The sequence below is a fragment of the Hemiscyllium ocellatum genome, chromosome 7 (genome assembly GCF_020745735.1).
Source record: "Hemiscyllium ocellatum isolate sHemOce1 chromosome 7, sHemOce1.pat.X.cur, whole genome shotgun sequence".
Classification (NCBI taxonomy): domain Eukaryota; kingdom Metazoa; phylum Chordata; class Chondrichthyes; order Orectolobiformes; family Hemiscylliidae; genus Hemiscyllium; species Hemiscyllium ocellatum.
In genome coordinates, this window is record NC_083407.1 from 20666508 (window position 1) to 20692525 (window position 26018).

Here is a 26018-nt window from a genome sequence, read left to right on the forward strand (position 1 = left end):
TACAATGATCTACCTTGTTAACAGATACAAGTGTCTGTCCTGTTTAGATTCACCTGAACAGAAGGTTTTAATCTTTACCATTGTCTAACATCTACCATTGATAAGTAGCAGGCCAAAGACAAAGACTAATAGTGGCAAGCTACCTCAAACAACTCTTACTCTGTGCAAAATACAGGCAGAGGTGTAGATAACAGTGGTTAGCACTGCTGCCTCACAGCGCCTGAGACCAGGGTTCAATTCCCGACTCAGGCGACTGACTGTGTGGAGTTTGCACGTTCTCCCCGTGTCTGCGTGGGTTTCCTCCGGGTGCTCCGGTTTCCTCCCACAGTCCAAAGATGTGCGGGTCAGGTGAATTGGCCGTGCTAAATTGCCCGTAGTGTGAGGTAAGGGGTAAATGTAGGGGTATGGGTGGGTTTCGCTTCGGCGGGTCGGTGTGGGCTTGTTGGGCCGAAGGGCCTGTTTCCACACTGTAAGTCTAATCTAATCTAATCTAACATGAAGTGGCAATGGCAAATACCACTGCTATCTGCTGTGCACAAGGCATCTGCTACAGGAACAACACTTCATTTGTATTTTATTGGTCATTTAGAATTTTGTCATATTGTGTAAGTTGTGAAGAGCTCTTTGTGTAACCCAGTGAGTCCCCACTTATCTGATGGGTCAGTGAATAAATACCCTGATGTGACATTAAATTATACCCACCTGAAAGTTTACATGTTTAATGTTCGAACCGTGCTGAGCTGGCAGTTAATAATTACTCATTGTGTTTCAATCTCAGCCTTCCATGGAAGAATTCGAAAAAAATAATTTAAGAACCAGGTGCAGGAGTTAAAAAAAAGTCTGTCTAACTTGTTCTGACACTCAGTTGGATCATGGCTGATGTTCAACCTCAGTCCACTTCTCTGCTCTTGAACCATATCTCTTGGGTCTCTTTCGAGTACAAAACATTTTATCTTGAATATACTCAACAACTGACCATCTCATACTCTCTCAGGTCTAGAATTCCAAAGATTTGCAACTCTCCAAGTAAAGAAATGTTTCTTTGTTTTTCCTGTCCTAACCTGTCCAGTCAACGGAAGTGTTACAATCAAGTGAACTGAGCTAACACTGTTCACAATGGAGTAGGATAAACTTGACTGTGATGTTCCACATGATCAAATAGACAGCACTCATTTGTCCAAGATTGCACATTGAGCAAGATAAGGAATGATATGAAGAAGAGTAATACCAGACTCAAAGCGTCAAATCTTTCTTTCTCCACAGATACTGCCATTCTTGCTGAGTTTCTCCAGCATTCTCTGTGTTTGTTTCAGATTTCCAGCATATCCATATTTTATTTTTAAGATGAGGAATGTACCACGTTTCATGCAACTTCAGGTGAAGAGGAGAGTGAAGAGAAATTCTGAAACTAATTGAAGGCACAAATACAATTAAAATTTTCGATGAAAACCAATGGATACATTAAAGCTACTCATTTAAATTTAGTTTAAATTATATTGGTAACCAGTAGGGTATGGTTCTTTGTAACGCAGCTGGTGGCATCAGTGAGAAGCAGAGTGTTAACCAACTCGAGCTTGTGCCTGCTCATCTTTGGGTTCGATGATGTCAGCAGTTTGTAAGGATTTGCTTGCTTTGATGAAGCATGATTTCACAACTGACCAAATTGCTTTGATAATTTGGGAGCACTGCAGAAGTGTTTTGGCATTCATGTCATCAGTCCCGGTGATATGAATTCTGTTCGACCAGCAGTTTCTCACAAGATAAATGCACCCTGACAGTGTGGTAACAGAGTCCGGCAATAAAAAAATGGAACTCAATATATTTCCTGGATTTTGCCAGTGAAAGAAATCCAATGCAAGGTTTAAAAAAGGCAGGGCAGATTAATTGGAAATGGCATTCAATTTAGCTTTTTGGTTTTAGTTTGAAAGACAAAATACCCCTTTTGAGAGCATATCTTACACGCTAGTCAATAATTCGTTGTCTGCCACCCAAATAGAAAGTATGCTCCGATAATTAAAGATGAATGACTGACTGTGTGTTTGTTTGTTTGTCTGTTTTATATAATCCTATGTTTTCCAGCTGGTTATTGCTGTGGAATTGGATGGGTTTTTTTGATAGGCACATTATTGATCCGTCCATTTTGATTGTTGCCTTTCTTCTCCCTCATGCTGAGTCTGGTGCTTACTATGGCTCCAAGTGTGGTGCCTGGTGCCTCATTGGGTATTCTTGCATATCTATTATTGGCTTAAGAATGGAAGAGAAAATTTGCAGGTAAATTGGTATTGATAGAGTGTGGCGCTAGAAAAAGCACAGCAGGTCGGGCAGCATCTGAGGAGCCGGAAAGTTGATGTTTCAGGCAGGATTCTTCATCCGGACTCATCAGTCGACTCTCCTGCTCTTCAAATGCCACCTGACCAATTGTGCTTTTTCCAGCGCCACACTCTGTCAACTCTGACTCTCCAACATCTATGGTCCTCACTACCTCCCAATTGATATTAATGGTCAGCCAAGATCATGTTCTCACCCATTTTCCAAACATCCAACTTCAAGCCTGGATCATTAAACAGCAGGACTTCCAGCAGTCATTTCTGTCTGACGGAAGTAAAAAAACAATCATGACTCCAACAGTAGCACCTAGCGGTACTGCTTTAACACTGATCACCCTCCTGGTGTGTAAGACTCTGTAGGACTGCACGTGGTGAATTTATTAATCCAGCTATTGTTTGGAAGCAGTGCTGAAACTGTTTCATCAATTGAAGTGGATCGAGATCCCAGAATGAGTTTTACCTGAGTATTTTTATCCCTCACCTCGTTTTGGATAGTTTGATGCTTTCTGATTGTGATCAGTGGAAGACAGTTTGTTTCTTTGTGACTCTTCCTTCTTTCCAAGATTCATCAAGGAAATGATGTTGCTGCTTTGATTTAATCCCTTTCTTTGTTTTATGATTACAGAGAGTCTTTCCCCATGATTCTGGTCGCCAATAAGGTTGATCTAATGCATTTGCGAAAAGTCACAAGTGAACAAGGGCGAGAAATGGCTGCTAAGTACAATGTAAGTATTGCAGTTTATCAAAGGGAGCTTCATTTCTGAATTCTTCCTAACTTTATTAAAAACTGTCAAGTTAGTGTTTTATTGGTAACAAATTGCTGACATTCCATTTTGCATGAGAGGTCATTTTGGTCATAAAGCCCAAGTGATATATTTTCCAGCCCAAACCTTCCAATGTTTTTTAAACAATTATTAAAAAGAGAGAGAGATTTTGACACTTTGCATGATAGATTAGCACTCCAACATTTAACTTGCATTGGATATAATGGTAGAAAATAACAGAAAATAGAGACTTTGTCTGTTCCTCGGTGATCGGATGTTGAAATTCTAATTCATATCTACAAGCGTGACTGTTGCAAGATCTCATGGCTGGTCTTGTGCATTCCATTCTCTGCTAAATTAAATTAACCCAAAGCATTGTTGCTTGTGTCATAATTCTCACCAGGTAATGTTCACCATCATCTCTGTACTCCCTCCTCTCCCTTGAATCCTGGTCAAACAATAGCTAGATTTTCAATTCATCATCCTTGTTTTCAGACACCACGTGACCTCTCTCCCTGTTGTCTCTGCAATCTCCTCCAGTGACACGACCTTCCAAGATATCTGTGCCCATCTACTTTCAGTCTTTTTGAGCATCCTCCAGTTTATTTGCTTCACCACTGGGGGCTGTGCCTTCAGCCACTTAGGATCCAAGCTCTGGAATACCACTGCTACATCTATGTCTCTACTTTCCTTGCTAAAGACAGACACTCTTTTTACAACCTCCCTCTTTAATCAAGCTTTGGATAGTCTAACATCATGTTACTTGGGGCGGCAAGGTGGCTCAGTGGTTAGCACTGCTGCCTCACAGCACCAGGGTTCCAGTTTCAATTCCAGCCTCGGGCGACTGTCTGTATGGAGATTGCACATTCTCCCTTTGCGTGAGTTTCTTCTGGGTGCTCCAGTTTCCTCTCACAGTCCAAAAGATATGCAGATCAGGTGAATTGGCAACGCTAAGTTGTCCCATCGTGTTTGGTACATTAGTCAGAGGGAAATGGGTCTGGGTGGGTTACTCTTCGGAGGGTGGGTGTGGACTAGTTGGGCCGAAGGGCCTGCTTCCACACTGTAGGGAATCTAATTTATTTGTATGATTGGTCTTTTTGTTTGTATTAGTACTATGGAGCATCTGGGACGTTTAAGTTACTGTTGCAATACCGATTTCAGAAGCAGCACTTATTCCTAAGTGTAGCTACATACATATCTTTGAAACACCAATGTTGGTCCACACCTTTGAACCTAAAGCACCAGCAGCTGCAAACGTAAGCAGTGTTGCCATTTAGTTGTGAATTTTTAGGCCAACTGAGCCCTAAAACTGCCTGTTCAGGAGAAAACCATGTCTTGCCAGCAGTGGGGAAGGTCCACTGACAATGTAATTGGTGATTTTTCAGATCACTGCTTAAGCTGTACATTGTTCAAGTGTTTGCCATCGCTTCTCTGAGTCTGCCCCACAGCTAGAAATAGGGTGAACTTAAAACATTGGCACCTTCGTCATCATCAAAATGATCCACCCACTCACAGTTCTAACTTACTGAACAAAGGATCACTTAATTATTGCTGTGCAATAGATTCAGTTTCTCCTGTGTTTGAGTTTCATGCAAGTTTCGTCATATCAAAGTATCATTGTTGCTATGGCCACCAATTTATTTCAGCACCATGCTATTTTTAGCTGCCTCGCTCAGTGCTTTCACTTGCACTCCTCCTCCCTCGCTGAATGCAAAATCCATTTTGTGGTCACCAAAGTTTGCACTTGACTAAATTTAGCCAGCTTTCTTGTTTATTTCGCTAATGGCACGCATGAATAGAAAGCAGCAATATTCTAATCCCTCAGGTATCCCAATCTATACAGAGTCGCTGCTTCATGTGTAAGAAAAATACATTGCCTCTTTGCTTTCAGTGAATTTGTGCACTTGCCAATGTGAAGAATGACACTTAAAATTTTGAGCCCTTCACCATTTCAAGCACACTTCCAGATCGAGACACAGCATGCCCTGGCTTATATTCCTGCCTTCGCTCTGACAATGTGCCTGATGTGTTTTGTCTTTTCCCATTACCCACAGCAGTTTCTCCAGATAAAATTGCCACTTACACCAGGCACTATGATGATCATGTCAACAATGAATTCTGTGCAGCAAAATGGAGCTGAAAGTTCTGCTAAGGGTAGTAGAAGTGATCTGTCTCAGGAAATGTCCTCTGCCTATTTCTCCACACCTCACTGCCTTGTGCTTTTCTCAGTAGGGTCCTCCCATCTTGATTTGAATTGATTTATTTTGTTTTATTACTGTCATATGTACCAAGGTATTGTGAAGAATGTTGTCTTGTATGCTTCACAGGCAGATTGTACTATACGAGTACATCAGGGTTACAGGCAAAATGCAAAATATGATGTTAAAGCTGCAGAGAGAGATCAACACTAACATTAAAGAGGTCCATGTCTGATGAGAGCAGGGGAAGAAGTTGTGCTTGAATCCATTTGTGTGGAAATCTTCAATTTCCAGTTGTCGAACGCCATCATTCTCTTTTACCCTCTTGGCATCCATCTCTGTAATTTTCCATTAGTCATCTCCTTCAGCATGAAGAGCCTGATGAAGAGCTTATGCTCGAAATGTCGACTCTCCTGCTCCTTGCATGCTGCCTGACTGCCTGTGCTTTTCCAGCGACACTTTTTGACTCTGATCTCCAACATCTGCAGTCCTGACTTTCTCCAGTGTACTCGCTCAGGGAGTTATAAAATAGTCATCCCTGAATCTTGAATAGCATCTTTGAACCCCGTATGAGCCATTTGGTAAATAGGCTTTGCATCCCCAGACTCCTTGACTTTCAAGGATGCAGTCACAAGATTCTCCTGGAAAGAATTGTGATGGAATGTGCTGTTAAACTGCCTTTGGACTGCAGTCATTTTCTTTTGTAGGTTCCCCTCTGTAGCAAAATGTGCACTGCCTCCTGCAGCTATCAGAATGTTGCTACTAGAATGACCAGTAACACGTATTAATGCCCACTTCAGATCAGGAAATTGCCCACCCCCACTGTGGTGGGGATTGTATTGACAAATTTGAGAGTTGCTCCGTGTTGGGGGCCCATGTTCCTCGTGAACTGAATTGTAATAGAATTTCTATTTTGAACGTTGCCAGTGATCATGAATGGCTTCAGACAGCTTGTGTGCAGATTAACCATGAAGCTAATACTATCCTTCTTCTGAATTTTTGACTCACCACTCCAGACAACTGAGAAACGGTGATATGTGGCTTTAAATTCCTTTCTTGCTTTGTTGCTCCCCACTAATTTAAAATAAAACATTTTATTTTTCTCAAGATACCTTACATAGAAACCAGTGCCAAGGATCCTCCTCTGAATGTTGACAAAGCCTTTCATGATCTTGTTCGAGTCATAAGGTAAGTTCTTACAAGTTGATCAATCTGCAGTCATTTTCATCTTTTCTGTACCCAGTGACGTTTGCCAGAACCTTTCAAATGCAGAGACACAGTTCAATGTGTGAATGAAAAGACAGCATCTGTAAGTGTGTGGATGGTGTTTTCAAATTTGACAGAATTATTGAGAGAAAGCTGGCATTAAATTCAGACTTTTATACTTTTCCTCTGGACTGAACCAAAAAAAATCAATTTTCTGTTTCCTTTTTGGAGTTTGTTTCTTTTAAACATTTTTCAGCCTAAAGTCTGTGAAGAAGGAAGAGGTTGTTTGACCCAATGTGTCCATGCTGGTTGACAGCATACCCTACCTATCTGCTCTAAGTCCGTACAGGTAGTTCTATAATGCTATGGTAATTCTATAACTGCATCCTTGTGCAACCCCACAGTATCGAAAAATCACACATTAGAAACAGAGGTTAAAATGTTGGCGATGTAATCATGTCACAGCCAACACACGTTTGAAAAGCTCACGCTGTAGAAACAGCATTCCCAATTCATCAATTGCATTATAGGGAATACACATTGATGAAACATGCACTATAACAGAACAACCTGTACCTGCTGTCAAACCTCTACAAATACTTGCTCAACGTGATGAGAGTTTCTGCCTTTACCTCGGTTTTTCAGTGAGTTCAAGTCCTCACCACCATCTGGTTGTAAAAATGTCTTTTCATATACCCTCAAACCTTTACCGCTTACTTAAAATTCACTCCCCTTGGTTTGTGAATGCTTTGCTAAAGCCCCTCACAGTGTTACATCCTATAATAACTGAAAGCGTTGTCTACTAACACTGGCCACTGACAAGTAAAAGCATTTGATAACCATAATGTCTGTGTGCTCTTTTTTTTTGGAAAAGCTAGTATTATGGATACATTGTTGCTATGATAATAAATGCTTTCATAATTTGACTTGACTGATTCAAAAAATTATCGAGAATCAAACACAGAATAAATCCACTGTTGTACCCTGCTTACCCTATTACATGGATTTTACAGCACAGAGTGAGGGTCTTTCAACTGGACAAGTCTATGTCACTCATATGATGGTTTGCAGATTGGTATGACAGGTCGGCGCAACATCAAGGGCCGAAGGGCCTGTACTGCGCTGGAATGTTCTATGTTAATTGTTGTAAAAACCTGTCTTGTTCACTGAAGTCCTTTTAGAGAAGGAAATCTGCCATCCTTTCCTGGCCTGGCCTACATGTGGTCCCAATCTGTGATAATGTCAGAAGACAAGTAATCCAGAACCCTAGGCTAATGTTCGAAGGAGATCAGTTTGAATCCAATCATGGCAGATTATCAAATTTAAATTTGATAAAAAGTGAGCCTATTGGTAACTACATAACCACTGTCAATTTTTGTAAAAAATGATCTGATTCACTATTGTCCTTTAGTTAAGGAAATCTTCCATCTTTATCTGCTTTTGAAGTGACCCACAGAGTTATGGTTGACTCTTAGCTATCTTTGGACGTACACAGATTGGCAATAAATGTTGGCCTAGCCGATAAACCATGTACAAACAAAAAAGGCCAACGACGATATATTAGGTGAAAGTGAGGACTGCCAATGCTGGAGATTAGAGTCGAGAGTGTGTGCTAGAAAAGCACAGCATGTCAGGCAGCATCCAAGCAGCAGGAGCATTGATGTTTCGAGCAAAAGCCCATTCCTAATGAAAGGCTTTTGCCTGAAACATCGATTCACCTGTTCCTCGGATGCTGCCTGACCTGCTGTGCTTTTCCAGCACCACACCTGCAACAACATTAGATTAGATTACTTACAGCGTGGAAACAGGCCCTTTGGGCCAACAAGTCCACACCAACCCACCCCCCTACATTTACCCCTTCACGTAACACTACAGGCAATTTCGCATGGCCAATTCATATGACCTGCACATTTTTGGATTGTGGGAGGAAACCAGAGCACCCGGAGGAAACCCACACAGAGAATGTGCAAACTCCACACAGACAGTAGCCTGAGGTGGGAATTGAATCCAGGTCTCTGGCGCTATGAAGCAGCAGTGCTAACCACTGTGCCACATATTGCCTAGTAACGAAAAGAGTGAAGAAAGCCAGTCAGTTCAAGGACAATCAAGGATGGACAAGAACAGCTGGACTTGCCAGTGACACCAAATCACCGTTTGAAGATTCTTTTCATGATCCTTTCCAGCTGCTTGCTTTAACTCTGTTAGCACATGCTTCTGTTGGTCTTTTTACCTGAACATCCTTGTAAATATATCTTTGCTACATTTCAAATACACCATGTTGTAGTTAAGTACAAATGTCAGCTACTCCCTGTGAAGAAATTTCTCTCAAATTATTTATTTGACTTGTTAAACATCAAAGTTTCTTTTGTGTCATAAATAAGACCAGAAGACAATATTTCTTGTTTCTGCTCCATGCCATTGCCATCTCTTTACCCAGTAAGAATTCACCTATTGACCTGAAATATGAGAGTAGTGAAAGGATTTTCAAATCCAGGACATTAACTAAAGATGTGTTGTTTCTGATTACAAACAGGCAACAAATACCAGAGAAGAGCCAGAAAAAGAAGAAAGCAAAATGGCGTGGAGACAGGACAACTGGCTCTAACAAACTGCAGTGCTCAGTCATGTGACAGCTTCTTTGCCTTCTTGAACGCTGCTATTGGTCAATTCAATAGAAACGTTGAACCTAATGCTAAGTTATGTACCGCCTGTGTGCTACACAAGGATCTTTCGGACTGTGTGCTCAGTAAACTGTAGCAGTGTTATGTGTGGGACGGAGGAGGAGAGGGGTGTGGGGGCAAAACCCCCACTCCCCACTCCTCCACTGAACAGGTTTGCACTCTCGAAAGACACTGAAGTCGCCTTGTGGAACGCAAAGGCACCTCGGTCTAACTCCACTCAAACCGGATTTGGCAGAGAAGTGACTTTTTTTTTGAAAAACTATCATTCTTGCCTCTCACTTTAAGTTGTGTGCCAGACTGAACTGCTGCACTGAGCTGTTATGACTCGAAGCTCACCGAGCGACATGACCCCTTCATGTCGGTTTCTAAGTTGCAGGGCAATGTCAGAAAAAGCTGCCTCTTGGAGAAAGGAAGGCGACTGGAATTGGAACGTCGATGAGAGAAGTTAAATCCATCTGCAGTTGCCTCCTGGACATGGCTTCAAACATTGTCCTTAAATTTATGAACTGCAGTTTTCCCTCTTCCTTAAGCCCATCCACAATTGTTTTTTGAAATATAAAGAAAAGATTCACATTATTCGCCCCATTCAGATGTGGCTGCCTGTGGTCCGCATTTTGTCTCAACACACAGAAATGGAAGGACTCTTCCCAGAAGTCTAAAGGGTTTGAAGCAGTTCTTTTAACTTGATGTTACTTTTTGTAATTGTTTAAAATATGTGCACTTTTTTTGAGGGTTTCAAACCCATTTTATACTCTGTCTCTCAGTTGTTAAAACTGCACTGCGATTTGATTTGTTTAGAGAAAGTGTTTGCATCAATGGCACCATTTTCTGGTACCAGGTGTGTGATAGCGTGTTATTGTAATTGAGCAAGAAGGAAATATTCTCTTTCCCAAGAAAGCAAACAAAACTGAAAATAGTCGTTGTCCTGGTGAATGTGCCCTCAAGCTTGCAGTTCTCAGTTGACAGAGAAAGGAAACAGTGGGACTCAGGCTCGGGTCTACCTTACCACTTGGAGTTGAGCTCCTGAAGACCAAGCAAGGTGGAATTATCCATCGTAATGTGGTCACTGCGCAGATGGGAGGGTAATTGTAAATTGTGTGGTAAGCTCTGTTCCAGTTGCTGCGATGTGAAGCCAATATTAGTCGGAAAGTCTGAAAACTGCCAGGAAACTGTGGCAACCAACATGCACCTCGAAAAAGCCAACTCCCTCCCTGTCTACATGATTTTTACAGTAACATCTAAGTAGGAAGTGTTGACTTAGCCTTATGAAGCTTTTCAGCATCTTTTATGAAGTTGGTAGCACATGTTAGGTCCATAGCTTGTTTTTTTTCTCTCAATGAACTATCTCAGTGAATATTCAGTTGCCGTTACAAATGTCTCTACTGGCAGCTTAGGGCATTACACTACACTTGATGTTATGTTGTACAAAACTCCTGCTAGTGGCAACTTTTGCCCTTGAAGCCATTGACATCCAGTTGAGAAGTCCGGTAATTGCTACTGAACTGGCTTGATCAACTGTAGAATTACAAAATGTTGTCATCCTAGTTTCTTACATGGGTTAAGTTCCAGTCTCCACCATTAAACACATAGTTTCTACCAGTTGGGGGGTGGGAAAATTCACGCTAGTGCCACCTAGCTTTCGATTAACTTTTGGCTTAATAACTGTCTCTGCACTTTGTTCCAAAGGAGCGTACTGATTCCTATACAACTGACTTGTCCATTAATTGCCAATCTCAGTTCAGACATGAAAAGCAAAACCGGAGAACATGCCAAAATGCTTCTGTCAACTAAGCATTTTGAAGTGTGGATACTGTTGTGGAATAAACATGACAGCTAATTTGCACCCATCTTCTTTTCAATTAATGCACAGAATCTTTTACAATCACCATGAAGGGTGTATGTTGAATATTCATCTAAACAATGACACCGCTGACAGTATAACAGTCCCACAGTAATGCACTGTGTGGTCTTCTGATCTTAGGTGTTCGGATCCACTGGAGTAGGTCATGTACCTGTGACCTACATGGTGAGGTGAAAGTGCAATCTCTGAGCCAAAGCTGCCACCCTACTGACCTTTCACCTCTTACAGCAATTCAAATCCAGCTCCGACAAAGAAGAGGAAGATCTCTTTGCATCGTCTGAAAGGATTTTGATTGAAATAAGTTTGAACAGGCTAATCATCAGCACAAAGTCACCACCAACATAGCAGTCATTGGCAATCTCACTCAAGGGTACCTACAGTACGACTGTCAGAGAATATAGAATGGTAGTTTACACAATGCTATTCTGAAGTTGGGGCTAAGTAGTGTTGTTGGGCCACAGTGAAGTTGTCTTGCTCATATGGGAAATGGATCCTTCAACTCAGTTGGCATCTTGCTGCCAAATTAATTTATTAAAACTCATTATGTTGTGGCACATCATTGTTAATAGTCACTGTATTATAGATAGTAGGAATGCAGATGGTGTAATTACAACCAAGCTTCTCCTTGTATTTTGTAACTGCTTTGTTACCAAGTCGCATAAACTGTTGGCAACAGCTAGTTGTTGGTTGCAATATACCAGTGAATTCAGTAAGTGACACAGTGCTGTCTTCAGAGCATCAGTATCTTTAAAGTGCAATTTGGTATCTATATTCATTCATTAAATTGTTTACAAGACAGTATAAAGGGATGACGACATCCCTTCAGTATTTGGTACCAGGGAGGAGAAAAGGGCTTGGAATTTTGGACTGCACCTTAACCCTATGAGTACCACACTAGTGGCAAACGTCACAGATCATATTTCCAACTCTTTGCCTCCATTACCATAACTGTTCCTCATAGCAGACTGTTGTTCTAGTGACAAGTAAACTGGTGATGTTTTAAGGGTTAAACATGGCGTTGTGTGGCATTTGTAAGGTAAACTTGAACAGTTACCAAGACAACAGCCATCTGATTCTGTGGCTGTTACTGTACTTCACGTTAATTGGAGACTTAGAGGTTTTGTGTGGTAAATCGTATACTGTGACTTTAATTGCAAAAAAAAATGAGGAAAAAAGGTTTTGAACAAGCGATGTAATATTTTAATAAAATTCTAACTGGAAAACTGCAGTCTGTGAAATTTGTTGGAGTAAAATTTGCACATGCAGAGCTGGGTTGACTGTAACAACCAATTTTCATTTCTCACATTTTCTGGATTTTGATAAGAGATGGAAGTTAACCAAATAACACCAAGCCCAACAGTCTAAACTGAATGGACTTTAGTTCTGCTGTTGGTACAAGCTGGAGTGCAAATGGCTGAAGCATTTATATTTATCTGAGAAGAGAGTAAATGCTGCTCTGATTTGGAGAAATACCTTTGTACACCGTCTTGGACATAATGATCAGCCATGGATTGTGTGACATCCAAAGTAGTTGCCTTCTGTTTTGATCATCAACACTCTGTCCTGGTCCATCCACATCGACAGGATAATCAAAAAACACAACAATGTTTCTACCTTGGATAATGGTAAACTAAGGAAATTCAGCTGTCCACAAGGACTCACCAATTTTTATAGATGCAGCATAGAAAGCATCTATCTGGATGCATCACAGCATTGTATGGCATTTGCTTTTCCAAGACTGCAAGAAACTACAGAGACTAGTGAATGCAGCCCAGCCCATCACGCAAACCAACCTGCCATCCTCTGAATCCATCTATACTTCCCAATGCCTTGACAAAGCAACCAACATAATTAAAGACCCTTCCCACCCCGGTTATATTCTCATCCACCTTCTTCCATCAGGCAGAAGATACAAATGTTTGAATACATGTACAAACAAATTCCAGAATAGCATCTTCCCTGCTGTTATCAGACTTTTGACCAGAGCTCCCAAATGTTAATTCTGGTCTCTGTCTTTCTCTCTCTCTCTCTCTCTCTACACCTATGGTTGTTTCATTGTATTTTGCACTCCGTTCAGCTACCCTGATGTACATTCTATAGTATGATCTGCTCTTCTAGCATGCAAAACAACAGTTTTCACTGTATCTCAGTACATGTGACAACAATAAATTAGACTCAAAACTCAAACATGGAACAATCAGCCAGTTCTGGCATTTGATATGATCAAAGGCACTATGGGTGCAGATGCATAGTTCCTTGAAAGTAGAGTCACATGTATGCAGAATGATAAAGGTCTTTGGTGCGCTTGCCTTCATTGGTCAGTGCATTGAATATAGGAGATGGGAAGTCATGTTGCAGCTGTCCAGGACATTGGTGAAGGCACCTTTGGAATTGAACATTCAATTCTGGCCTCCCTGCTATAGGAAAGATATTGTTAAACATGAAAGGGTTCAGAAAAGACTTACAAAGATATTGCCTGGATTGGAGGGTTTGAGATATAGGAAGAGGCTAAATAAGCTGGGGCACTTTTCCCTGGAGTTTTGGAGGGCAAAGGGTGATCATATAAGATGTCTACAATATCATGAGGGGCATGGATAGAGTGAAAAGCCAAGATTTTTTTTCCCAAGGTGGAGGAGTGCAAACATGGAAGACAGGTTTAATGTGAGAGGGAAAAGATTTAAAAAGACCTGAAAGGCAACTTTTCCACGTAGAGTGTGGTGCGTGTATGGAATGAGCTGCCAGAGTAGGTGGTGGAAGCTGGTACAATTACAGTGTTTAAGAGGCATCTAGATAGTATTTGAATGGGAAGAGTTAAGAGGGATATGGATTGAATGCTGACAAATGGGACTAGATTTATTTAGGATTATCTGGTCAACGTGGACAGGTTGGACCAAAGGATCTATTTCCGTGCTATATAACTTGATTACTGTATATGAATAAAAATTGGGAAAATTAAATGGGGTGCTTCACCCTTATTTTCCATGATGGCACAGAGATGACATCCACAACCTCGTGCCTAAAAAAAGGTGAAGCTCTATTGGTCTTTTGCTTTAACATGTTTTTTTTGGCACCAAGTACCGACTGGCTGGAAATGGTTGACATTTTCATAGCATTTGTCAGGTCTGCCCTCATTCAACTGTTGAGTGAGTGCGAGTAACAATTCATTTTGTTTGAAGTAGATATTGGGACCCAGCTTACTCAGTGGAGGCTTCAACGTTTTGTTTGTCCTTTTGTCATTGATATCCAGTTATGCCCGCTATATTCCAGGCAAAGTGCCAGTGCTGTCACCTGACTCTGTCACATCAGCTACTCTATTACACATAACTTGGGAAACTAAACCAGATTCCGGATTAACAGAACTGTGCAGCTGCAGATTCTCGCTTCAACGACAATTAAAACAATGGACCAAGTGGTGGTAACACAGGCACAGTTGCCAGGTTGCTATTACAACCGCAGCACTTCTGATTGTACCATTGACCCACTTAAATTATGTTAATCCATTCCCTCTTAAGCTTCAGCACTAACTGCAAGCAACATTAAGGAGGAAATTCCTTCCGGTCTGTTGCTTTGTCCCGCATCTGCAAACGTTTGTTTGCAAGTGATGCAAGAATCAGTTTTACTTTCAAACAGTTTCTTATTTAAGGTACCTTTTGTGTTGATATTGAAAGGAAATAGCTGGCGACTAGCAAATATATTGCATCATGTGATTTTTTAAAAGTATGTGTATGTCAGTGAATCAGTTAAGGCAAAATCTTAAATTCTTTAAGGTTAATGGAAGCATACTAGTTCATTTCAGTAGAACATACTATATTGTGAACATGGATCCGTTACCAGAACAGGAATGCTAGTTAAGGTAATTAGTGTTTGTTTATCAAGATAGTTTACTGTTTGCTTTTAGAATTATAGTTAATTGAGTTGACATACTAACAGGCAAAAGTGAGGGCACAGATGCTGGAAATTAGAGTTGAGAGAGCGGTGCTGGAAAAGGAATGGGGAGGAGGGGAAATGAAACCGGTAAAATCCAGATTGATGCCGTATGGTTGGAGTATCCCGAGGCAGAAGATGAGGCATTCTTCCTCCAGATGTGGGGTGGTTAGCGTGTGGCGATGGAGGAGGCCCAGGACCTGCATGTCCTTGGCGGAGTGGGAGGGTGAGTTGAAGTGTTTAGCCACTGGGCGGTGGGGTTGGTTGATGCGGATGTCTCCGAGGTATTCTCTGAAGCGCTCCACAATTAGGCATCCTGTTTCCCCAATGTAAGGAAGACTGCATCAGGAGCAATGCATACAGTAAATGACTCTGAAGCAACCTCCTCCTCCTCCATCCACCTTTCGCACTCTCAACTGCCTTCCCCACAGCCCCCGCCCCCCCCCCCCAGTTATCTCTCCACCCCCTCTGCTCACAGCCTCATTCCTGATGGAGGGCTTTTGCCTGAAACATTGATTCTCCTATTTCTTGGATGCTGCCTGACCTGCTGTGTTTTTCCAGCACCACACTCTTGACATACTGACAGTCTGGCCCATTTTCATCAGCCCTGTATTATGTAGCAATGTGAATGGAATCGATTCACATGCGAGTTAGTAGTTACTAGATCAAAAGGAGGTAGAATATAAAGAGAAGTGAACAGTTAAATAAGGAGAAAAATTTCCTTTCACTCCACTGACTCAGCAATTTTGGATCTAAAGTAGCAATAGTCTGTGCCTCTCTTGTGGCTGGTATATATGACATTGTTGATATGCATTACAGCTTAAATAAAACAGAAAATAAAATGCACAATGCTGAAGCCACATTGTGAGGTTGATGGTTCAATGTCTCTGATTCCCTTCAGGAAAGGCAGTTAAGAAGTGAAAAGCTTTGTTCACAAACTCGCTATGCACCGATGTGGTGTCAGAATGGAATGCATCCCCTCCTTCATGTGTCTAAATAGACCATTGAACATGACTAATAACCTCGTGTCTCCTGTTGTCTGGAATTCTCAGGAGCCCTTACAAAAAAGGCGTACACGGTCATATTTTTCTTGTGCAAGAGGTCCAGGATAATTAACTCATTAGCTCATTGGCAGTGTTCCTGCATCACGTCCAAAATGTCTTGCAAGAGCATGGTTTCATTTTTTTTTAGTCAGTCAGTTTACATTCTAAAAGTGACGTTTCTAAAAAAAAAACGAATTATTATTGTTTAAATTCTGTCAGCACATCCCTCTTTTAAAAGGTTCAAGTGTGTTATTTCCACTGCATGGTGCATGCATAAAGAAAGTGATTCAAAAAGAGATAGAGATCTGAATGGGTCAAATTTGGAAGAATTCACATCATAGGTACAGTCAGAAGTGACTACCAGGAGAGGTTGGAAGGTAGTGCAGGAGTCTTCTATGGCTATCCCCCTCTCAAACATACCGTTTCGGATACTGCTGAGGTTGGTGGGGGTTCGAGGGAGGAATGGCTCTCAGTGGAAAATAGCAGTGGCAACCAGGTCTTTGGCACCATTATGGGCTTTCTATTAAGCATGGTATGAGCTGAAAATGTGTTGCTGGAAAAGCGCACAGATCAGGCAGCATCCAAGGAACAGGAGATTCGATGTTTCAGGCATAAGCCCTTCTTCAGGAATGAGGAAAGTGTGTCCAGCAGACTAAGATAAAAGGTAGGGAGGAGGGACTTGGGGGAGGGGCATGGTATGTCAAGATCCAACTGTGACAGGGGACTCTTTAGTGAGGAGCACAAACAGGCATTTCTGCTGCCACAACAGTGATGGTGTGTTGCCTTCTTGATGTTAGAGTCAAGGACATCTCAGAATAGGTGTAGCAAATTTTCAAAGGAGAGTGTGAACAGAGGAGAAGGACAGCGTTTTTGATTAGGGAAAACACCACAACTGTATTTAGACAGGATGTTTCTAGGGAATCGTCTAGTGAAGCTCTATGGGTGAAACTGAGAAATAAGAAGAGGATGATCACCTTGATGGGATTGTACAGCCTTCACCTCCCCCATCCCCCCACCCACCACCACCACACACACCCCATTCCAGCCCCAATAGTCAATGGGAATTGAGGAGCAAGCAGGGAGATTGCGGATAACTATAAGAATAATAGTGGGGTATTTTCACTTTCTAAATATAGCCTGTGACTCCCATAGTGTTAAGGGCTTGGCTGATGAGGAATTTGTTAAGTGTGTTCAAAAGAAATTTCTTTCGAGAAAATATGTAGATGGCCCCACTAAAAAAGGAGCAAAACTCAATCTGCTCTTGGGAAATAAGGCAAGTGACTGAGGTGTTAGTGGGGGTGTACTTTGAGACCAGTGAGCATAATTCAATTAGTTCTGAAATAGTTATGGAAAAGGGTAGGTCTTGTATAAAAGTTAAAGTATAGAAGAGTAAGGCCAATTTTTACAGTATTCAGAATTTTCAAAAGTTGATGGGGGTAGGCTGTTTGCAGATAAAGGGATGAATAGCAAGTGGGAGGCTTTCAGAAGTAAGATAATGTAGGTTCAGTGTGAAAGGCAAGGCTGTCAGGAACAGGGAACACTGGATGACTAGAGATATTGAAGCTCTGATCAAGAAAAAAAACATATGTCAAATCTAGACAGCAGGGATCAAGGGAGTCCCTTACGGAGTATAGGGAGAATAGGAGAACACAAGATGGAAATCAGGAGGGCATAGAAACATAGAAGATAGGAGCAGAAGGGGGGCACTCGGCCCTTCAAGCTTGCTGTGCCATTCATCATGATCATAGTTGATTGTCCAAGTCAATAGCCTAGTTCTGTTTTCTCCCCATATCCAATTTTTTATAGATATTTTTATTGAAAATTCAACATATTTTTACAAGTTTACAAATAAAAAACCCCAAATATAAACATTGATATACAATTAAATCTTAAATAAATAATAATCAAAATTTAACAAAAGAAAAATACCTAGAGCAAAAAAACAAAACTCAACTAACTACTAATCTAACCTACAACTAACCAGGGTGTATAATTAAGTCTCTTACATTATTCAAATAGGAAAATAAAACAATGGATGGATAACACAGAAATTGGGTAGTGAGATGCATGCTCGGGATGTATTAACATCAAATGTAACAAAACCTGTATTCATGCGGGATTCCTTTCCCAAGGGGACCCAGACCAGCCAGGTTCGCCATCTCAATTAAATAAAAGCCCTTGTTAGGATGGCCAAAATATGTGTATTTATGTAATTCAAGAAGAGCTGCCATATTTTATAGAATAATGTGGTCTTTCGGTGCACCATATTTGTAAGGAAGTCAAGGGGAATACATTCCATGATTAATCTGTGCCAATTTGAAAGTCCGGGGGGGGCCCTCAGCCACCCAGTTTACCAAAATATTTTTCCTTGCGCAGAAAGAGAGAATAGAAAATAATCTCTTCCCGTGCATATCCAGGGAGGGTAAGTTCAAAAAGCCCAAAAGAAGAGATACAGGGTCCACTATAATTTCCGTTCCTAAGATTTCTGTCAGAGCACTTGCTACTTTAGTCCAATATCTACGGATCTTATGACAGATCCATAAGCAATGTACAAGAGTGCTCACCTCTATTTCACATTTGAGGCACATTGGAGATGCTCCTGCCTTAAATTTTGCCAATCGATCCAGTGCTATATGGGCCCTATGAAGTATCTTCAACTGAATGGCCTGAGTTCTGTTGCAGATGATGATTCTTCTGGCATTTTCCCAAATGTCATTCCACGTTTCTATAGAGATTTCTAGTCCCAAATCCTGATCCCATGTTTTAAGCAGATTGTCCATATCTCCCAATACTTACCATGTAATAAATGATAAATAGTACTGACGGAAGATACCCCCATTGGCCATAGCACTCTGCGTTCTCTATCTGATTTATAAAGGTTATCTAATAACGTAGCCTTCTTCTATATGTAATCTCGAATTTGGAAGTATCAAAAGAGGTCTCCATTAGCTAATCCAAATTTATGACGCAGCTGTTCAAAAGACATCAGGACCCCTTCTTTAAACAGATCCCCTAAACAGGAGATACCCCTGGATCTCCAGAGTTTGAAAGTGGCATCTGTAAGCCCTGGTTGAAATCCCCATGCTCCCACTATCGGAGCATAGGGGGATGTTTTATGTGAGTTGCCCTCATTTTGCCGCATTATTTTCCAAGCTTTAATTGTGTTTAGTATTACAGGGTTTTTACAATGGTCCATAATGATTTTCCTCTTGTCTGAAAATAAAAGGTTAATAAGTGGGCATTTTACTTGAGAAGACTCAATGTCCAGCCAGATTGATTGTGGGTCAGACAAGGTCCAATCAGCTATGTAACTTAATAGGGAACTCAACTGATATTTCCTAAAATCTGGGAAATCCAATCCTCCCTTGCCTGTGGAAGCTGTAGCTTCTTCAGCTTAATGAGGGGCCGTCTATGATTCCAGATAAAGGAACCCAACCAGCCATATAATTTACATAGTGCCAGCCTCGGCAGCATCACTGGAAGCATTCTCATAGGGTATAGGAGACGGGGCAGGACATTCATTTTAATTAGAGCCATTCTACCTAGCCAGGACATTGGAAGGTCTCCCCATCGCTGGAGGTCCTGCCTTATCTTTTCCAGTAAATGCACAAAGTTAGCCTTGTATAACTGACCAAATACTGGGGTAATAAAAATGCCTAAATATAAGAAACCCTCCAGGGACCACCAAAAGGGAAAGTGGGATCCATCCAATAAGTGGGGTATACTAGCAAGGCCACTCATTGGCATAGCCTCCAATTTTGAGAAATTAATTTTGTAGCCTGAATATACAGTAAATGTATTAATAACTTGGATTAAGTGAGGCACAGACATCAACGGATTCTTGAGAAATAGAAGAACATCATCTGCATAAAGGGTAATTTTATGTTTACCTGTGCCAATCCTCGGGGCCGTTATATTAGGGTCAGCCCGTATAGCTTCTACTCGTGGCTCAATTATTAGTGTAAATAACAATGGCGAAAGAGGGCATCCCTGACGGCAGCCCCTACCCACACTGAAGCTATCCGAGCCTAATCCATTGGTAATCACAACTGCTTTGGGATTACTATATAATGTTGAGACCCATTTGGTAAACACCTTTCCAATGCCAAACCATTCCAATGTGTAAAACAAATATGCCCATTCAACCCTGTTGAATGCCTTTTCTGCGTCTAATGAGACTACTACTCCTGGTATCTTTCCCTGATGGCAGGCTTGAATCACATTCAAAACCCTTCTAACATTATTGGATGATCTATGGCCCTTAATAAACCCCGTCTGATCCTCCTTTATAATTTGTGGCAATACCCTTTCTAGCCTCAATGCTAATGCTTTAGAGATGATTTTAAAGTCTACATTTAGCAAGGATATTGGTTTGTATGACACGCAATCTTCTGGGTCCTTTCCTTTTTTGAGGATAAGAGAGATATTCGCCTCTTTCAGTAAAGGCGGGCCTGACTGTATGAATAGTTATACATGTCCATAAGTGGACCAGCCAATATTCCTGTAAATTCTTTATGGAATTCAGCTTGAAAGCCACCTGGGCCAGGTGCCTTACCGTTCTGAAGTTGCCTGATTGCGTCAAGTATTTCTTGGATTGTTAGGGGAACATTCAAGACTGATACCTGTTCCGGAGTTAGGTCTGGAAAGGTCAGGTTTTTAAAAATGATTGCATCCTCCTGGTCCTGTCTTCGCAATCCTGCGATTTATATAAATCAGAGTAAAATTTTCTAAAGATTACGTTAATCCTTTTATGATCATGAGTCAAAATACTCGTACTTTCCTTGATAGACGTGATGGTTTGAGGGGCCTTCTTTCTCTTTGCAAGAAATGCTAAATATCTACCAGGTTTATCGCCAAATTCATATAACCTTTGTTTTGCAAATAATATTTCCCTCTTAGCCATTTGGGTAAGCGTGGTGTTTAGCGTTGTCCTAAGGGCCATATTCCTTTGCAATGTGATAATAGACAGTCTGTCAACGTATCCTGTTTCAGTCGCTTTTAAGCGAGCTTCGAGCAGGCGCTGTTGTTCTCCCTTTAATTTTTTCTGGGTCGCTGAGTATGAGATGATCAAATCTCGCGCGTAAGCTTTGATGGTCTCCCACATCATTGATGGGTTGCTAGCCGTACCTGAATTAACTTCTAAAAAAGTTTTAAATTCTTGAGAGAAGTCCTTTACAAATTTACTATCTTTCATCAGGAAGGGGTCCATACGCCAGTGCCGGAGGGATGTCTCTTTGTTCCTCGCCTTGATTTCCATATATACAGCAGCGTGATCGGAAATTGCTATCCTGCCTATTTTACAGGATGATATGTAATTTTAAAAAATTGAGGGGGCAAAAAGCATATCAATTCTGGTATGACATTTATGTGGACTGGAGTAAAAAGAAAAATCTCTGCCCTATGGATGAAGGCATCTCCATACATTCACTAGTCTTAATTCTTTGTTCAAATCCACCAATTGTCTAGATCTGGGAGATACTCCTGCAGTGCTCTTGGGAATCCTATCTATTTCCGGATCCATAATACAATTAAAATCTCTCCCTATAATTGTGTGACAAGCACCAAGAGCCATCAATTTTGAGAAGGCTTCTGATATAAATTTAAAAGGATGTGCCAGGGGCAATCCAAATTTAAAATCCCATATTACTCTCCATTTATAAGGGCTTTAATCAGAATATATCGTCCAGATTAGTCTTTTATCTGATTTAGGATTTTGAAAGGGAAATTCTTCCGAATAGGAATAACAACTGCCCTGCTTTTTGAGCTAAAAGAAGAAAAAAAGGCCTGATCAAATCCACCCTGTCGTAATTTCAAGTGTTCTTTATCCAATAAGTGTGTTTCCTGCAGGAGAGCTATATCAACTCATTCTTTTTTGAGATTTGATAATATTTTCTTCCTTTTGACTGGTGAATTACGCCCCTTGACATTCCAGGTGCACCACTTAACCGACTGATCAACAATAATCATCCGGGCAAATCCGAGACCCCTCGGGAGGGAAATCCCTATCCAGAACATCTTGAGCATAGAGCATATAAAATTCACAAAAATAAAGGGTCTTTAATACACTCACATCAATATAATAACAAACTATTTCTAAATAAAAAAAATAAAACATATTTAAATGGAGATTTTCCCTCTTGTTCCCAGGGGGTATCACTTCCTTTCCAAAAGTCCATCATATCCTCTCCCAACCAGTGCCCCACCCTTGACCCAGGCCCTCCTCAATAGGATGAAGAAAATTCAAATACACTACAGAGCTAGAGTTAACAGTGAGCACCCTACCCCCCCACCCCCACCCCCACCCCACACCCATACCAACACCTAGATATATTTGGTAATGTTAATACCATGTATAAACATATGTAACTATAAAATTACAGCCTCAACAAGTAATAATTAAATATAATAATACAAAATAACAGGGTAAAACAACCCCGCTCCTAAAGACAGAGATAAAGTAGGATAAGGTAACCACCTCCCCCACACCAAGATTAACTAGACCCCCCGGCCTATATATATATAGAATTTTTAAAAAAGGGGGCGAGAAAATCATTAAGTAGCGAACAAATAAATAAATCCCTCTCTCCACCCCCCAAGATAATATTAAACAGTAAGGTAAAAAAAAGGGATTAATATATAAAAAAAAGTGGAGGGAGAGCAAAACACATCAATTAACTCTTAAAATTTATCTAAGAGAGTCCAAAACTTCCTTGGCCTTTTCCGGCGATCCGAAGTTATACACGGACCCTTCATGGTTAAAGCGTAGCTTTGCTGGGTAGTGCAAGGAGTACTGAATATTGAAGTCTCATAAACACTTCTTTGCTTCCAACGCCTTCCTCTTTCGGACCAGAGCTGGGGAAAAGTCCTGGAATAACATAATCTTGGATCCTTAATAAATCATGGCTTGGGGATCTTTCCCAAGATTTCTGGAAGCTTCTAAGAGCATCTGCCTCTCCTTATAGCTCTGCAGCCACAACAGGACTGGGCAGGGGCGCTGGTTCGAGCTGGGCCCATGTATTACAACCCGGTAGGCCCATTCCACCCTTACCTGACCTGATCCAGCCTCCAGATTTAAAAGCTGTGGAAGCCACTGTTCGAGAAACACTGTAAGCTGGCCTTCCTCTTCCTGCTCGGGAAGGCCCAGTATACGAATATTTTTTTGACGACCTCGAAGATGTAGTTCTCTAAGGTCCGGACTCGCTGTTCGAGAGTCAGGACCCGATCCACGGCCAATTCTTCAGCAGCCTTGGAGGCGCAGCCTTTAGATCCGCCCCTCCGACTCAGCGCTCAATTTCCTTGATGTCTCGGTCATGCTTTTGCAGCGCGGCCGAGAGTGAGTCCCATCGGCTTCGGGACTCTTCAATGAAGGCATCGATTATTTCCACAAGACGCCACCATAGGTGAGTCCCCTGGGGTGGCTGCGGACGGCTCTGCTGCAGCTGGAGAGGGTGGGGGAGGGGTTCCTGCCTGCTGAGAGCTGCGTGCTCCCTTCCCTTTAGTCATTTTTACTGGAGATTAAATTGTTTAAATTCAATACTAAGCAACTAATTACATTAAGTAAAAACTATTTTAAATGATTTGGTGAGTGTGATGGGGGCGGGTGACCCACTTTGCCCAAGTCTTGGGAGGAGCACTATAGACTCAGACTTGCTGTTTTGCCGCCATCTTGGATCCCCCTCCCCATAACCTTTAATCCCATTCATCCCAACTGCTATATCTCGCCTCCTCTTGAATGCATTTAATCTTTTGGCATCAACTACTCCCTGCAGTAATGAATTCCACAGGCTTTGGGTGAAGAAATGTCGCCTCAGCTCCATTGTAAATGGTCCACCCATGAATCTTCAGACTGCCACCCCTGGTTCTGGAAACACTAATCATTGGGAACATCCTCCCTGCATCTACCCTGTCTAGTCCTGTTAGAAGTTTATAAGTCTCTATGAGATCCCTCCTCATTCATCTAAACTCCATTGAAAGCAACCCTAAACTAGTCAACTTCTCCTCATATGTCAGACCCACCATTCTTGGAATCAGCCTGGTAAACCTTCGCTGCACTTTCTCAAGAGCAAGAGCATCCTTCCTCAGAAAAGGAGACCAAAACTGCACCCAATATTCTAGGTGTGGCCTCACCAAAGCCCACTATAACTGCAACAACACATCCCTGCTCCTGTACTCAAAACCTCACACAATGAAGGCCAACGTACCATTTGCCTTTATTCAGAAAAGTGGACATGAGATAGCTTTGGCAGTTAAGGAGAAGTAGAATCCAAAGAGATTCTACAAGTAACTACAGAGCAACCTCAATTATCCAAAGAGCACAGGCAGGGAGTATTTTGTTTGGTTAATCGAATTCTGGATACTCGAATGCTGGATAACATAGTCTAGCCAAGCACTGAGACATTGCAATCTTGCCAGATAATCCGCTATTCGGATAATCAAATGTTGGATAATCGAGGTTCCTCTGTATGTTTAGTAAGTTTGTGGATGACACTAAAATTGGTAGTATAGTGGAAAGTTAAGAAGGTTATCTCTGATTACAAGATCAATTGAGTCAACGGGCTGAGGAGTGTCATATGAAGTTTAATTTGAATAAATGCAAGGGCAGGACTTAAAAAAATAGAACTAGGACCTTGGGTAATGTTGTAGAACGAGGAGAAAGTGGGGAGTACAGATGCTGGAGATCAGAGCTGAAAATGTGTTGCTGGAAAAGCGCAGCAGGTCAGGCAGCATCCAAGAAACAGGAGATTCGACGTTTTGGGCATAAGCCCTTCTTTAGGAACCTGAAGAAGGGCTTAAGCCCGAAACGTCGAATCTCCTGTTCCTTAGATGCTGCCTGACCTGCTGCGCTTTTCCAGCAACACATTTTCAGCTCTAATGTTGTAGAACAGAGAGACTAGGGGTTTAGGTACATAATTCTTTGAAGTTTGCATTATATGGAGAAAGTGTGATAAAGGTATCATTTAGTACACTTGCCTTCATTGCCTTTGAGTATAGAAATTGGGGAATGAAGTTGTACAGGATGTTGATGAGGCCTCATCTCAAGAATTGTGTCCAGTTCCAATTGCCCTAGTATAGGAAGAATGTTATTAAGCTGGAGAGGGTTCAGGAAAGATTTATCAGGATATTTGCAGGAATGGAGAGCTTGATTTATAAAGGAGAGGCTAGATAGGCTGAGACTTTTTTCACTGGAGCATAAGATGTTGAGGGGTGACTTTATAAGATTTATAAAATTATGAGGGGTAGAGATAAGGTGAATGCCAGGTATCTTTTCCCTAAGGTGGGGGATTTCAAGACTAGGGGGTATATTTTTAAGGTGAGAGGAGAAGGGTTTTAAAAAGACATGAGGGGCAACTTTTTCACACAGAGAATGTTTCGTATTTGGAATGAACTTCCAGAGGAAGTGATAGATGCAAATGCAGTTACAACATTTAAAAGATATTTGGATAAATACATGAATAAGAAATGTTAGCGAGCAGATGGATATAGATCCTTAGGGATTAGGTGATAGGTGGGTTTGGATCGACTCAGGCTTGGAGGGCCAAAGGGCTGTTCCTGGGCTGTAAATTTTCTTTGTTTTTTATTTGTTATTTGTTCTTTGTTTGGAGGGATATGGTCCAAGCACAGGCAGGTGAGATTCATTGAATTTGAGAACATGGTCAGCGTGGATTGGTCGGACTGAATTTCCATATTGTATGACTCCATGACACCAGCGGGTGCTGCCAACTCTAGCCTGCAAAAATACCCACTAAAGTGGCAGTATCTGAGCTGATGGAGATTGCAGGAGGCAGCCTTGTTGCTTCATCCTCTGAGGGATCTTTGGCTTCTTCTTCAGAGGTGGAGGAGATGTCTAGTAGGGCTGCCTTCTAGATGTGGAAACTGTGCATATTCTGCTGGAACCTAGAGGACAGAAAAGAAAGTGTCATGAGAAATGGTTTGAGTGTGTTAAGCATGTATTTACAATGGCAGTAATGGGAGAACAACACAGCAATGGATTATGGTTCTTACTTCGTTTGCAGG

General features: G+C 41.5%; 1 protein-coding gene across 4 annotated transcripts in view; it reads left to right on the forward strand.

Moving 5' to 3' along the window:
- LOC132817024 (ras-related protein M-Ras) overlaps positions 1-12265 on the forward strand; it is a 63655-nt gene extending 51390 nt beyond the window's left edge. For 3 of the 4 annotated variants that reach the window (XM_060827021.1, XM_060827020.1, XM_060827022.1), the window contains 3 exons: positions 2953-3052; positions 6398-6477; positions 9029-12265. In XM_060827021.1, coding sequence (XP_060683004.1) covers positions 2953-3052; positions 6398-6477; positions 9029-9125 — 277 coding nt within the window. In that variant the 3' untranslated portion in view covers positions 9126-12265. The remainder of the gene's footprint in view (positions 1-2952; positions 3053-6397; positions 6478-9028) is intronic. The other variant, XM_060827023.1, reaches the window with a different exon arrangement.
- Positions 12266-26018: the final 13753 nt, after the last annotated feature.